The sequence below is a fragment of the Epinephelus lanceolatus genome, chromosome 7 (genome assembly GCF_041903045.1).
Source record: "Epinephelus lanceolatus isolate andai-2023 chromosome 7, ASM4190304v1, whole genome shotgun sequence".
NCBI lineage: Eukaryota > Metazoa > Chordata > Actinopteri > Perciformes > Serranidae > Epinephelus > Epinephelus lanceolatus.
This window is the reverse complement of record NC_135740.1, coordinates 39161850-39176504: the sequence shown is the minus strand read 5'-3', so window position 1 is coordinate 39176504 and position 14655 is coordinate 39161850. Positions and strand designations below refer to the sequence as shown.

The following is a 14655-nucleotide window of genomic DNA, read 5'->3' as shown; positions in this document are numbered from 1 at the left end:
CCCCAGAGTTTGTATCTAGAGCAGAGCTGTTACGTTTTGGACAAAGATGCACTAAGCTAGGAAACTAAGGACACCTAAATCCACCAAAGTGCCTCCATGGCCTCCAAAGAAACACTGTGTATGTTTGTATATTAGCCAGGTTGGCATCAAGGTGTTCTTACCATGAGGTCTGTCTGGGCCTCCAACTCTCTGGCATATGAGAGCAGGTCCACCAAAGTGACTCCTTTGTTGACCTGAAGGTAAGCAGGTAAAAAAAAAAAAAGAAATTGTGACATCTAACTCCTCTTAGCAGTCATGTTAGGGGCAAAGTACTCAGATAACTGGCAGTATTAGCTTCATAATTAGGAAGCGGCCTCTTTTATTTTTGTTCTTTGTGTTGCTTTTGTTAGGACCATAGAAACAGGATGAGAGTAGAGTGGACATTCATTCATTGATTTGGTCCATAATCTTCTGCCTAAACAAACTGACTTGGGGCAAGTTCATGAACTCACTGAGGTGAGGTTTTGCAGTAATGACCAAAGGAGCAGTGGAGTAGTACGTGTTCAAATAAGCTATCCTTTACTTTTAAAATATTACTGTAACATAAACTGAAAACTGTAGCTGTCCAAAGAACGAGGGGGAGATCCCCTGCTCAGTAGACAGCTGAGAGACGGAGACGATGGGGGTAAACAACATGGAGATTGCCGTATTTTCGCATCTAACTGAGAGAATTTGAGTTCATTTCGACCAAAACCAGAATTTGAGTTTGTTGGAAGAGTTGACTAATTAGGGGTGACTTTTGTTTTGTGTCTGTGAAGTTTGAATGATGTCTTAAGATGAGTTAACAAGGCAGCTAAAGAAAGAAACTTAGATTGGTGTATGGTGGTTCTCTTTTCGTTTTGTTTAAAGAAACTAGTAAGTGTGATACATTTTACAACCCCACAGATGTGTGTTGTCACCATAACAAATAACAACAACCACCATTTTCTTTCGTACCAGTCCAATGACCACGGCAAACAGTTCAATATCCATTCTACTCTCACTCTATTTCAGTGGTTGGTACACATTTTAAAAATCCCACTTCACCTCGGACAACTATTAAGTTAAATAATAAATACAGACACCTGACATAAATAAGACTGAGCTGCTGTATTTAAAACATCAATACAGCAGGATTACATTTTAAAATCACATCAATAAAAGTAAAACAGAAACACAGCCTCCTTAAAACTTTCTCTTAAGCTGCCAAGTAGATAGAAATCTCTTAAATGATGTCGCAGATCAAACCAGTCTTCTCAGCTGCAGGTCTTGTAATGTAAATGAATTGATTGGAAACCTGCATAAATGTAACCAGAATGGCTTTAATACTTACACAATCAGCAAACATTTATTGGACACAAAACCTCTCACCCTGACTTTCAGAGAGTGAGTTGTGTATCAGGACAGGTGGTGCACTTGAATGGAGTCCTAAAAGCTTTTTTTTTTCTTTTTGCCCTCTCAGGAAATACATCTAAGCGAACATGACAGGTAGTGTTGGGGAAGACAGGGAATGCCAAGTCCCGGCTTGTTCTTACACACTCTTTGCCTTGGCAGGAATGCTTTTGGATAATAGAGCTTCAGTGATCCTCAACAGAACCCAGTGTACTGTGTCATGTCACAGCTCCTATTAGGTGAAGCATGGCTGCCTGCTGTATGTTAACTGACAGCCAAGGAGGAGGCTGTTTAACTGACCCTCAGGAACCAAGCTATTTCTGGTTACATACCATTAAAGTACAAATATAATACAAAAACATTGATATATATAGAACAATATATTGTCAATATTTACACTGATGTTTCACAAACTGGTCTTATACGTATAAACTGATGTAATTTTTGTTTATCGCCTGCTTGTCCCTTTAAGTTTCTTTTCATTTGTGGACATTCTAAGTGTATCCTGTTTATGATTAACCCCGTCTGTTAGTTCAGATGTATGTGTTTGTTTCTACATTCATGTGAGTATGTTTGTGTCACCTCTTCCAGGTAGTCTGCATAGTTGATTTCTGACAGTCCAGCTTCAGAGAAGTCCAGGAGGTTCTGCTTCCCTTCTGCCTCTAACAGGATTATTCCCCTCAGGTCGATCTTAACACTCTCCAGCTGACTCACCACATCCTTAGTAAACTGTAAACACAAAAAACATACAGCAGTGGGTTTGATAAGACCTGAAGGAAAAACATTACAGCTTGATATTTGATCTAAATGTTAAAACGGTTAACATTTTGTGTGGATTCTCATATAATCATAACCTATCATCAGATGTCATTCACCTCATTTGCCTCTTTGTATGCCCGTTAGAAAGGCGTATAAGTTTAAGCCTGTGTACAGTGTAAACAGGGAATCCCTTTAAATATATATAAACATTGTTAACATAATGAAAGACCAACAAAAATGCAAAACAAATGTTGGCGCTTGGATGACCAAAGATCTAAAAGATGTGGTTTGGACGGAAGTTCACATATCCCACTAGAATGGTGTTCCCTGATGTTTGTGTGGAAACGTTCTCCTTGTGTCTACTGTAAATTGCAGTTCTCATGATTGCATTTCTGCACACAAGCTTTTCTTTTAGTATTTTTTTTTATCTTGTCTTGATGACTTTAATGTCTTTGTAAAGCACTCTGTATTGCCTTGTTGTTGAAAATCGCCATACACATAAACAAATTGGAATGCAAAATTCACAGTTTATGTGTCAGTAACAATAAAGAAGTTTGTCCAATTGTTTATTAGGTTTGATGTTACGGTCTGCGCTGAAAGCCATAACCATAGAGAGCCATATGTTGGCAAATATGATTTTCCAAAAGGGATGACTTGAATAGAAATATGCAATTTCACCACCAAAAAAGAAAACATATGCTGTTTTGTGGCACCATAAAGAGAACACAACAAAAGTGTTGGCAATGAAGTTGTTTGTTCCTAAATTGATGTGGCACTAACGCTGTATGTAGATGGGTTGGACTTCCAAGAAAACCAAAAATGTCCATTTTAAGTTAAGTTATTGTACTGAGTATACAAACAGTTTTCAAACAACAACAAAAAAATCTTTAAGAAGGATTTAATCAATCAAATCCAGCTCACAGATAAAAAAAAACTTAAATCCAAAGACAGTATTTTGACGTATAATCCTTTAAGTATTTAGTATTTAAGTATTCAAATTGGTTAGAAGTTGCCGTCACTGCTGCTAAGAGGGTCATACTCTGACACTGGAAAGAGGGGGATCCTCTAAACTATCAATAAGGGCTCAATACCCTGGCAGAATCAGCTTCCTATGAACACCTTATTTATAAGGAAAGCAATAAACTGGACGTCTTCTTGGAAATCTGGGAACCATTTCTGATGCACTCCAGAGTTCAACTCAGAGTAGTGTCTTGTCTTATCTTGGAGACAAACACACTGTCACAGCCCAGTGGTTCAGACTGGTATTGTTATAGTTAAGGGGGACGGGGTCAATACAAATTTGGTCTCCTCAATAGTTCTGTTGCAACCGTCATCTAGCTCATATTGATTTTGTATACTATTTGACTTTACTTGTATCAGTAAAATGTGTGGAGGGCTTTCTACCAGAAAGGGCTCTCTTAGTTAAGGCTTCTAAAATAAATAAATTAAAAAAAAGTCGTGGTTTGGGTTAAAATCAATACATTACATACATTAAATGGCTTTCATGGAAAAAAAAACCCTACAAGGAATACATCTCCCATGTGCCACAAAGACACGGCTGCAAGGAATCTGATTGGACAAACTCTTAACCAATAGCGTCTCTGCTGTCATGCTCAACCAGTTTAAACCGCGGAGCTAAGACGAAGTAGCTCGTGCATGAACGTTATAAGCAAGTCCGCCCAACGGTTGTAGTAAGTGAAATATGATTAATAAAGGTATTAAAATATAATACGACATAATGGCCAGTTCATATTTTGAAGGCCATATGAAATATAACACCAAAATGGTAGCTTAAACAGCTAGCTTATAATATCTTGAAAACTACAAGCTAGTTTAGCGGTAACTCCGAACAAGAGGGGGCGTTGTTCGGCTAACAGCTGCGTTAGCACAACATTAACCGTAAGCTAACGTAGCAATAGTGTCAGTCAGGTAAAGGCTAATGTTAGCCGCTAGCTATATCGTACAGGGTGTCTACAGCTATCAGACACTTAAATCCCAAGCATTACAAGACCCATACAAGTTATTTTTTAACCAAGTTTTCGACTGTTATGTGGATAAACCATATTTTTTCTCACTCAAGCACTGTATGAAAGTATCAAGTAGTACCGTTATAGTCTTGTGCAGAGGCAGGTTTTACAGAAGTAGTATATTTATTAGAGTGAGTCAGGTTAATCTACATTTTTTTCAACAGGTAATTGTAAGTATAAAGTGAAACAACAGTATCAGGTTCAATTGTAGGTTTAAAGATTTATAACATCAGAAATGTGGACTTTCATGCTTGACTAATTTTGACAAACTAATAAAAAAAAGGATGAATGAAATTAGATAAAATGTTGGTGGCAATTATGCCCTCACGAATTCAAATTTGATACTATTTAATGACTGAATACCTGATATGAAAACAATTTAAGACATTTTAAGGACCTGCAGACACCCTGTTGTAGATTTTTGTGTTGGTTTTGTTGTTGTGGAGACTGGAGACAACTAAAGCTGTTGGGGAATGTCAGTGAGTAAAATTGGATTTTCATGCTAACAAGTATTGACAACATTGCATAAAGCCAAGCTAGAAAGTTTTTAACGTTTATTCTTGTGCGAATAAGTCTAGCTTGAGTATTAGGAACTTAACATGGCATTGTTTTTGTAGGTGGTGTGTGCTACTAGACGTCTATAAAGACAACCCTGTCCCTCTTCATGGATTAGTAAAAATAAGACACTATCTAATAACTTCAACTCCTGAGTGGAAATAAATGGAAGTCTTCCTGGAGGACCTACCCTACCAGGATGTTGGACATCTCTGAATTTCTGGTAAGTAGGCTACCATTAGTTAATATAACTAATTTGTGTTTTCCTGTTTTACTTTTTATGGAACTGAAAATGTAGAGACCCAAAACAGGTCAGTGTATTTCTGGTGGAGTAAATCAAAAGCTTTCTCTCAAAGACCCAAGATAATATGGAGCTAAATTGGTCAGATTACACTTCTTCTGGGGCCGTATTCACAAACACACTCTCTGAGTAAACTCTCAGAGAGCTCCTAACTTGGACTAAAATTTTTTAGTAAGGAGTCTTAGCGTAGGAGTGATTAAGGAAAGTTCTCTGAGCAACTCCGAGCAAGGAAGGGGCCTAAACTTTTACCTTAGTCAGGAGGTGTGGTAGACCTCACTGCTAGGTATGACACATTCTTTGAAAAGATGTGATTGTTTGTCAGACATGCCTTCTGTGAGCTCGCAAGATGTAGACACCCAGTGGAAATGAACTACATCACAATATGAGAAAGTGTTGTCATTTTTTGTGTTTGATCACTCTGCTGTTGGAAGGTTGAGACGGTCACAAGTCATCACTGCTGCACTGTTCCATTTTTCCAATTTTCTAAATATCTTAGCGTTGCGATCATTTTATTTCTGGCGTTTTAGTGTTATTGGGTGGGAAATGTGTGCCTGTCCCTCTTTAGACCACAAACATAATTCCTGCATGATCTAATCGGTAGCATTTCATCTTCTCACAGTCATCCAGAATATTTCTCCAACCTCTTTGTGTTTCCACCATTTTCTCCTCTTCTTAAGAAACTCTAAAGCCTCTTAAAAGTCCTTCTCCCTGCTCCTAACAGTTTTTCACCTTTGGTTCTTTTAAGGTCTACGGTGCTCTGTGAATAACTTATATGTTTACTCATTTTAAGGGGAAATTCTTTGAAAATATCACAATTCTAAGAATTTTCTAGAATTTTGTCACTAGGAGCAACTCTTAGCACTCGAAAGCTTCGTGAATACGGCCCCTGTTAATGACATTACAGTATCATCATGCTGAATGCAAGTGACCAACTTTAATGACATGTCAATTGCAATCTGAGAAATAGGCCAATTTCTATATTCTCACATCGACATGATAGAGAACCATTTTTCACCATGGGAATAAAATGTATTTTGTTAAAGAGGAGAAATTTAGATTTGAACCAGACAAGTATCCATCATTTTAAAAGATTCTGGCAGCAAATATCTAACAAAAAAAAATCAGTTTTATCTCATATTTTTGTAAAATGTTATTACAGGCGATAAAATAACAGACCCTAAGTCTTTGTGCTGAAATCCTGTCAAGTCAAGTGTCAGAATTTCTGGGAACTTAAAAAATGTGCAGGCCTTAAATGAAGACAAATGACCAATGTGCAGAGCAGCATGGGACATATCAGCTGTTAGCTGGAAGGAGCCAAGACAATCTTGCCAACTGGCAGGAAAGTACAGAACGTCTCAGGCAGGCAGGCAGGCGTGGCTGGCTCAGGGCCGAGGAGAAATAGAAACTTACATCAGTGTAGTGTTTCAGGCGTTCACTGAGGTAAGGGCTGAGGCATGTTAAAGCTATCAGCGGTCGCCATACTTTGTTTTGGCAGCGAAGAAGTCATTATGTAATGCTAATGAGATGCTGCAGCCAAGGATGGGGATTTTTGGACACCCTATATCGTTATCTTATACAGCTACATGTTCAAATTGTATGCTAAATGAGTTGTAACCCTTGTCTGAACAGTAACTAGAGTGCATTGCTTTATTATATATTACCTGCCCTTAATGGTATTTTATGAAGATTACTGCTGAGAATAGTTTATAAAATTAGCATATACTCCAAACAAAAGCACACAGAGTTCCCTGACTGAGGGCTTATTTTAAACACAGTTGTACTGTATACTATCTGCACGTTTGACTTTGACATATAAGTGAGATCAGAAGTTTGGAAATAGTTTTTAAAGTATACCTTTTTAACTGAACTATAGCGTTATGTCCTAGTTTAATATCTGTCCTGTTTAAAGCAATAAATCATAATAGAGACCCTCAGATAGTCCCTAAAACATATGACACAATGCAACCAATGGTGTGTCTTGACTTTACTGACCACTGTAGTGTTCAGGAACAAGGAGATGTTGAAGACTTTGTCCAGACGCATGGCTGAGTAGATGCCTTTGTTCTCTTTGCAAGTGCTGAAAAAGACACACATATGAACACACAGGTATAGCAGAGAGAAAGGAAGAGAAATGTCAACTCAAAAGTTTCAGAGTGGAAATATTTGCTGCCACCAAGTGAACCTGACTGGAAGTACATGACATACTGATGTTTCCTCTGATAGAAAACAGTGTAATGCTCCCCAAAAGCCTGGAGTATTTGCGATCCCACGATAACATTCAGGCAGCTACATACCATATAGACTCGCATAATGTACTCTGTATTAGCGCTGCTTGCTTTTTAATGGGCAAAAGACCTGTTGCAGCAACATTGCTTTATTTGGAAATATAATGACTGCAGGCCCGCCATCCCAGTTACTGAATATTTGCAGCCTCTCACTAGAAGGAGATGATGAAAGCTGATGCAACCACTGAGAAAGAGGCTGAAGTAAAGCAGCACAGATAGTGTAGAGAAATGATGCTAATTAGCTTGTCAAGGTTAATAGAAACTCTTATTTGCATCTTCATCAATGGAAATAAAATATTCAGTTGTGTGCCTGATGCCTGACCCGACGCCCGCACCAGAACAACAAATTAAGCAAAATGTGAAAAACGGCATCATGCAGTAATTCCACAGACCATTATTGAATACACGGCTTGTCATGCTGCAAAATCCACTCAGTTTTGTAACCAAACCTTAATGTGAAATGCAGATAAGACAGTGTGGAGCAGGCCATGAGGAGAATAATCATCACCAAAGCATTGCTTCTGAAAGGTGGCAGACATAACGCTGTCACCTAAATACATAAAAATGAGTTTGCTTTGCCTGTACAAGCTCTCTGCTGTCAGCTCCAGGTCGGAGTCGTTGTACATGTAGCCAGGGATGAAGTTTTTCCACTCTGGGTTAACCAAATACGGGGTGTCCACAACCTGGCGGATCAGGAAGAGGATAAGTGATGAATTATTCTCATGGGAAGCAAATGGGATCAAACAGTAAATTAAATAAACCTGATTAGAATTCAAGACCAACACACAGACCCAAACAAAGGAGTGTTCTTGTTTGTTTGCTTGTGAGTTCTCAAATATGTATTTTTTTAAACCTAAGTGGGGGAAAACAACCTTACAATTCATGTGTTTACTGGAAGTATAGCTGTGTAAGAATGAGTTATGAGGCTGAAGGAAGCGTGCATGCTCACTAAATCATCCCACGAATGACTGTAATAATGGTTGAACTAATCCCAGCCTAACACTGTGTATATTCCCCTTAATACTCTGTTGCTCTGTTTGCAGAAAAGATGAAATGTCGCTCCCTTTATCAAAACTTTTCTGAACTGAGACAGCAAAAGAGCAGAGGGGGATGTGCAGGAGAAAATGCTGCAAGAATATCAATTTCAACAAGTTGTCTAATTTATTGTTCAGTTCTAAAATCTGAGAAGTTTAGAGTTTTTATACCACATAAATCAATTGAAGTGACAGCACTATTCCTTTGAGCCACATGGGCTGAGTGAGGCGTCAGACTTAGGTCCACTTTTTAAACTTTTGCTTGTATGTCTAACCTACATTGTCTCTCTGTGCTGACAGGTGACCTGGTATGTGGCTGAAGTTAGGCCACTAAAGCCTCTTCTGGCACAGCCTTTCCTTCTCCTCCGTCATTGAGACAGGTATATTTATATCTACTCTGTGTAATATTCATCTTCTCTGACTTTTGTAGGTATTATGTGTTTTGTGTAGTTCCCTCTTTCCTTTATACAAACTTTGTCTCCTTTTTCTTCTAGTTTTTGATATCTTATTATGACATTATTCATGTACTTGTGTACTCTTATATTCATGGTATCTTATGGAAGTGTATGCAGTCTGGATCCACTCATCCTCTGCTGTACTCTGACATTAATAATATCTCATTATCTTATGAAATGTAATATTTATGTTGACATTGTCATGCATTCATTCATTTTTCCCATACCCACTCATCATGTTTCTCACATAAAAATATGGAAAAGTTGAATGGGTATCGTGCCAGGATTTTTTCGAAGTTTTCCTTCAGTGTCTGACTTGTTCAACCGAGCAAACACAGCCTCCCTCTGTCATTCCATAAACCACCTTCTTGAAAAGGTCTGCCTTACAATATATCCAAAAACCTGTTGATATCCAAGTCTTTAATAATGTTTAAAAGTAGGTGTGTTTATTCTTCCGACCAGATATGTGGGCTCTCTTTAGGCATGCACCTCTATGCCAGCCTTGCAAACTGTTAGCATGTTGGTTTGTGTACAGTGTGTTCATGACAACGCGAGCTGACCGTTTAAAGGCAAGAGGCTGTGTGTTGCAAACTGCGGGAAAAACCTAAATTAAGATGCATATTCTGAATGCGCTGTGTACATATCCAAATAATGGTATTTAAACCCAAATAAAATCGGTATATCCAATGGAAAAAGGCTTGTGAATCCAACTGAATATTCTGTGTCAAATTTGGAATATTGTCATATTTGGAAAAGTAGTGGAATATTAGTTTACATGTAAACGTAGTCACTGTGGTTTACCCTGCACCAGCTGGCACCCAGGAGAGAAGCCCGCCTGTGCATGGGGTGTTTTCACTTCTTTGAAACAACAGCATATTTCACTTGTTTAAAAAGAAAAACTTTATCTGTCTCAATTTTATGAGAGAATTGAGGCAAAATTAGATTTACTATGTTATGGATGGCTTCAGTGCAGCAGGATTCAGACTTGTTACAAACAACAGTGTGCCACCCACAACTGGGAGCAACTGCTGTTCTCACAAGCCCACCTGAGGGACACTGACATGCAGTAAATAGTACAGAAGAGGAACAGTGTCTATATTTTAACTGTCTGGCAGAGACACTCTTTTAGGGGTTTAGGTAAAAGAACATTATGGGCTGATGTACATATTCCAAGTCACAATCAAAATACAGAACTATGGTCATTATCAAAATTAAGCTAAATTACTACTTGAGATGTATTGTACATTTTCTTCCTACACAGTGAACGGTGTAATTTTAAGGGTGGCTCACGACTTACATTGAAGATTTCCTTGCTGTGAAAGGGTTCACAAACAAGTTTCTCCATGTTTCCTCCAGCCAAGAAGATGATTGTTACCACTCCCATCAGCACCCAGGAGAAGATGATGCTAAATCCGACGCCGCTGTGGAGAAGGACAGACAGGCCCTCAGGTACAGATAAAGTTTATAACAATAAGAGGTGGAGGTGTAGCGTTAGAGGATCGGGTGGGGAATTAAAACGAGCCGTTGTAATTACAGTATCAGATTACCTCAGATTTGTATCAGTATCCCAGTTAGATATAACGCAAAACAAAAAAATAGGATATTTAAAATACATTAGTAAAAAAATGGTTGCCTTTTGTGTGAGGCCCCTAAAATCCTGAATATGGAACTTTTTAATCTTGTGGAAAATGTTGCAGACAACTATTCTTCTTATTGAAACAGGTTCTGCATGTTGCATAATCTGTATCAGCTTGTTCAGATATTGTATTACATATGCTTCGTTTGCATAAGCTTTCTTTAACAACAGCACCTCCAGGTCATCTTTGCTCTTTCATGCTCTTCAGATCCTTGAGATGACTCTGACTTTGTGCTCTGGTCTTCTTTACCTTTTAGAAGTGCTGTAGCATGTACAGTAAATAGTCCACTGACATCGTAGTATTTGTGGCCGTTATAGTAGAAGTAGTAGTCATTTTAGGAGGACTACCAGCACCTGAACAAGTAGTACCCAAAGTACTTGTAGTGTAGTGCAGTGCAGTGCACCGTGCCAACATCAAACTGACTTTTTGACATCTTTAGTTTTAAATCTCGAAACTGACAGAGCCTGTTGTGAGAGCAGTTGACTCACGCCATGAGCATCGTTCCTCCCGTGTTGGAGATGCAGCCTCGTGTCGTAGGTGAGGCGTGCTTGTCGTAGCCCAGGGTGCCACACAGCAGGCCCAGGTAGTTGAAGGCCAGGACCAGAACCACCATGCAGCAAAGAGCAATGCAGCCAATCCACCTGTAAGCAGCAGGAAGCAGAAGAGTCAGCGCTCTCACTGAGGGTGGCCTTAAAATAACAGCAAATAGGAAGACATCATTCTCCACAGCTTAAGTGTATATCAGCGTCAGTCCTGCTGCAGTGTCCTTGAGCATAACAATGAAGCTCTACCTTACACAGCCCATAAGTTAAAGGGGGTAAAAGAAAAGCTTTTAAAAGAACTGATATATCATCGTTGGTTTTCCCCCACTGCACTGATTTAAACTGCATTAATGTAGAAGTGATATTAATATTTCATGAATGTAAAATATTAGTGCAGGCTTATACAGCTTTGTGAAAAGAGTCTGGTCAAGCTACATAATATCAAGCATCAGGACAGTGCCCACACCACAGTATTTACAGGTACTTTTACCTGTAGAAGTCCAGTTTGTCAATCTCAGGGTAGTAGTCCTCAATCTTAGCATGAGCATGGCTGATGAAGATGGTGAAGTTGGCCAGGCAGCTCTGCACAGGGAACACCTTGGAAAAGCTGCTGATGTTGTTGCCAATGCCGTCCACCAAACTCTGCACATCTGATAGACAGATCAGTTAATTTAATCCATTGGTTCCAATATATGGTACTGGATAAGTAAATAAAGATGTCGGCCGCACTGATTAAAGCTTCAAATTCAATACTCAGAAACATGCTCATGTTAAATAGACAGTTGTAAATTGGATATATTTTTTTACACTGAAATAAGTGTAGACTCAAACTTAAATTGATTTTGCTCAAACTCAGAAGGCAGAAGAAGAAAAGAGACACATGGAGAGGGAAATAAGAGTAAAAAATCCCAATTATTAATGTTTGCTTTCAAGTGAAAAATGTCACTTACTCTCCACAACACTTCTGGTCTGTTCAACCACCATATGTGGTGTGTTGTTTAAAGAGACGTAGCCCTGTGAGAAGAAAAGGACAAGGTGTTGGAACATAGAGTTTCTTGGTCCATTTTGTTGTTTGGTGGTGATATAAGTATTTGTTTATTTTTTAATTTAATTGACACTACAGACTGGCCTTGCCAACACTGTTAGTATATCCATAGATTTATGGTGCAGGCTCACCCTTTGGACGATGGCACTGAGGTCCGTTTTCAGTACATCGTTCACCTTTTGCAGCTGAGCGTTCACTTTGGGTAACTGAATAGAGACAGAAAATGAAAACTGATAAAAATACACAGTGATAAGTTAAAATTGAACAATCCTTGATCAACATTCAGTGATCCTTGTTGCTTTCCTAACATGCAGTTAATATCAAATCAGTGTGCTGAGACCAGCGTTGTAATCAAGACCATCAAAACCAAGACCAGTGTATCCAGACTGAGACAAGGCCAAGACTTTGTAGGGAAGAGGCAGAATTAAGACCAGACTAATGCGAGTCCCACACTTCTTGACGCGCTTACAGTAAAATGTGGAGCGTGTAAACCATAGGCACTTATCAAATTTATCTGAAAGGTCCATATTCCCACATAAACACCCACAGAAAACGAGATTCCTCTTCATTTCCCTTTTTTATTTATCATTTATTTTAATGTATATGTATAAGTGCACCATGAGGAATGTCTTGATAAAATAATCAAAAGGTGAATTTTATGTTTGACAATTTTCTTTTGTTTTCTATGCACAAACAAACACTAAGGAGCTGAAATCAACTCAGCCATCTTTATTCAAAGTATGTATTGCACAGGTAGTACAGTGGTATCTCTGCAGTGTGGTTTTGACTGATCTTGAAATAAAATCCCTCGTCCTCTTGTGTCTGAGACCAACACAAGGCCGAGTCTGAGACGAGACCAAGACTTTGAAAAATTGTTCTTGAATCTTGATCTTGAGTATTACAACACTGATTGAGACAATATTTCCTAAATTCAGTATTTATCATGAAGTTATTAGATAAATGGTGGAGGGCATTTTATCTGTGAAGGAGATAATTGCAATAATTCAGCAGGCATGTGGCAAAAAAAGTGGGACATGTGCAAAAGTCCCAGTTGCATTTCGTTTTGTACCCGTGTGAAGTTGGCTCCGATCTGCAGCTGGGACAGTGACTGGCGGATGTTGCGGCACAGCTGTGCAGTGGTGGCGTCTGACTCCTCGTCATGACAGCCCGGGTCGTTGAGGGTGCGGTTGATACTGGTGCGGACCAGACTCAGGTTGAAGTTGAGCTTCCCTGTTCCCTCCTGGAGAACCTCCAAACCCACACTGACGTTCTCCAGGGCCTCTTTGGTTTCTCGCATGGCTGAAAAGAAAGAGAACACAGATGAGATTGAAACTGGATTTGGTTGCTCGTATGAGGGGAAAACCAGGATGTGAAGGCCCATCGAAACAGAGATGACAAAAATAGAACAATGGAGTGAGACGTTTCCATTGTTTCTGTTGCAAACTTAAATCGTTCCTCCAACATTAAAAACAGTCAAGCGGTTGTTGATACAGCTGCAGTGTCTCACCTACTCAACTGCACTGAAAACTTTTCTCATTAGCTAACCTATATTTCGAGGTAAAATTTAAAATTGAATGAGTTGTCAGGAAAGGCTTTTTCCCCCATGAGCCCCAGACTGCATAGCTCTGCTGCAAAATGACTCCTAAAGAATTATGAATATTTTATTAAATCTTTTAGTTCTGTCCTGGGAAATTCAGTGGAGCTGTTACGACAGGAAGTGTATAAATGTACTCTTATATTCAGAGCAGTAAAATAACTTTTTTGTCACTGTTTCTGGGGCATATAAAATTTCAAATAACTTATTGTTTCACCAGTCAGACTGATCTGATATAGTAGTACCATAATGCATTAGTGTCTGACAAATCGGTTTTAAGTATCAACATACACAGCAACAGGACGGTCCGTAGAATATTGGCTTATGTTACACAAAAGCACAGAATCACACGGGACACAAAGTACACACTCATTGTAAGGACCAGGCCTGAGCCGAGTATTCAGTACACAGTTTCAGATCCAAGACCTGATGTTTGGCATTTGGATTGCTTCTATGGTGTGAATCTCCAGCATCTACAGATGGACTTTGACTTCCAAACAGCTTTCAGCAAACAACAGAAATGCTATGAATAATGTGAAATTATAGCTTTTTCTGTTAAAAATTATTGTAACTAAGTCTTTGCCGAGCAATTGAAGGCATCACAAGGCAGCAGCCAGTGTTGGTTAACAGTCACAGATTAGCCTGCAGCAGACTTTTAAAATTAAACAGGATAAAGAATGCAAAAACACTGGCATCTCTGAACATTGGTATAAAAGATGCAAGAGTGTAGAGGAGGATATAACATATCTAAATGCTTAGCAGCACTGGAGGAAGTGAGAACATAGATGGATGCTATGTGCTAAATGCATTAATGCCATATTCACTTCTATGTAAGCCTTGTTGAAAATTTTGTTCCAGGCCCTAAAATCCTTTGACTACTCGGCTCAACCCCAGTAGGAACACAACAATACACAAACATTAAGAACACAAACTGTATTCACAGTCATCTGTGCTCAAGCATTTTACCACCTGAAGTTTGGGCATGCTTGCTGACTGCTGTGTCATCTTTGT

The 14655-nt window shown here is 39.0% G+C and overlaps 1 protein-coding gene and 1 long non-coding RNA gene across 19 annotated transcripts in view; one reads left to right on the top strand and one right to left on the bottom strand.

Moving 5' to 3' along the window:
- prom1a (prominin 1a) overlaps positions 1-14655 on the bottom strand; it is a 110221-nt gene that overhangs the window by 16023 nt on the left and 79543 nt on the right. For all 18 annotated transcript variants that reach the window (XM_078169530.1, XM_078169537.1, XM_078169542.1 and 15 more), the window contains 10 exons: positions 13120-13349; positions 12182-12256; positions 11956-12019; positions 11496-11655; positions 10952-11104; positions 10124-10247; positions 7917-8020; positions 7045-7129; positions 1993-2139; positions 162-233 (listed from right to left, as the gene is read on the bottom strand). In XM_078169530.1, the coding sequence (XP_078025656.1) occupies positions 162-233; positions 1993-2139; positions 7045-7129; positions 7917-8020; positions 10124-10247; positions 10952-11104; positions 11496-11655; positions 11956-12019; positions 12182-12256; positions 13120-13349 (1214 nt within the window). The remainder of the gene's footprint in view (positions 1-161; positions 234-1992; positions 2140-7044; positions 7130-7916; positions 8021-10123; positions 10248-10951; positions 11105-11495; positions 11656-11955; positions 12020-12181; positions 12257-13119; positions 13350-14655) is intronic.
- LOC117260804 (uncharacterized) overlaps positions 3798-14655 on the top strand; it is a 68231-nt gene continuing 57373 nt past the window's right edge. Inside the window, exons 1-4 of the long non-coding RNA XR_004501975.2 lie at positions 3798-3860; positions 4814-4974; positions 8672-8751; positions 10183-10275. This is a non-coding gene — a long non-coding RNA (uncharacterized LOC117260804). The remainder of the gene's footprint in view (positions 3861-4813; positions 4975-8671; positions 8752-10182; positions 10276-14655) is intronic.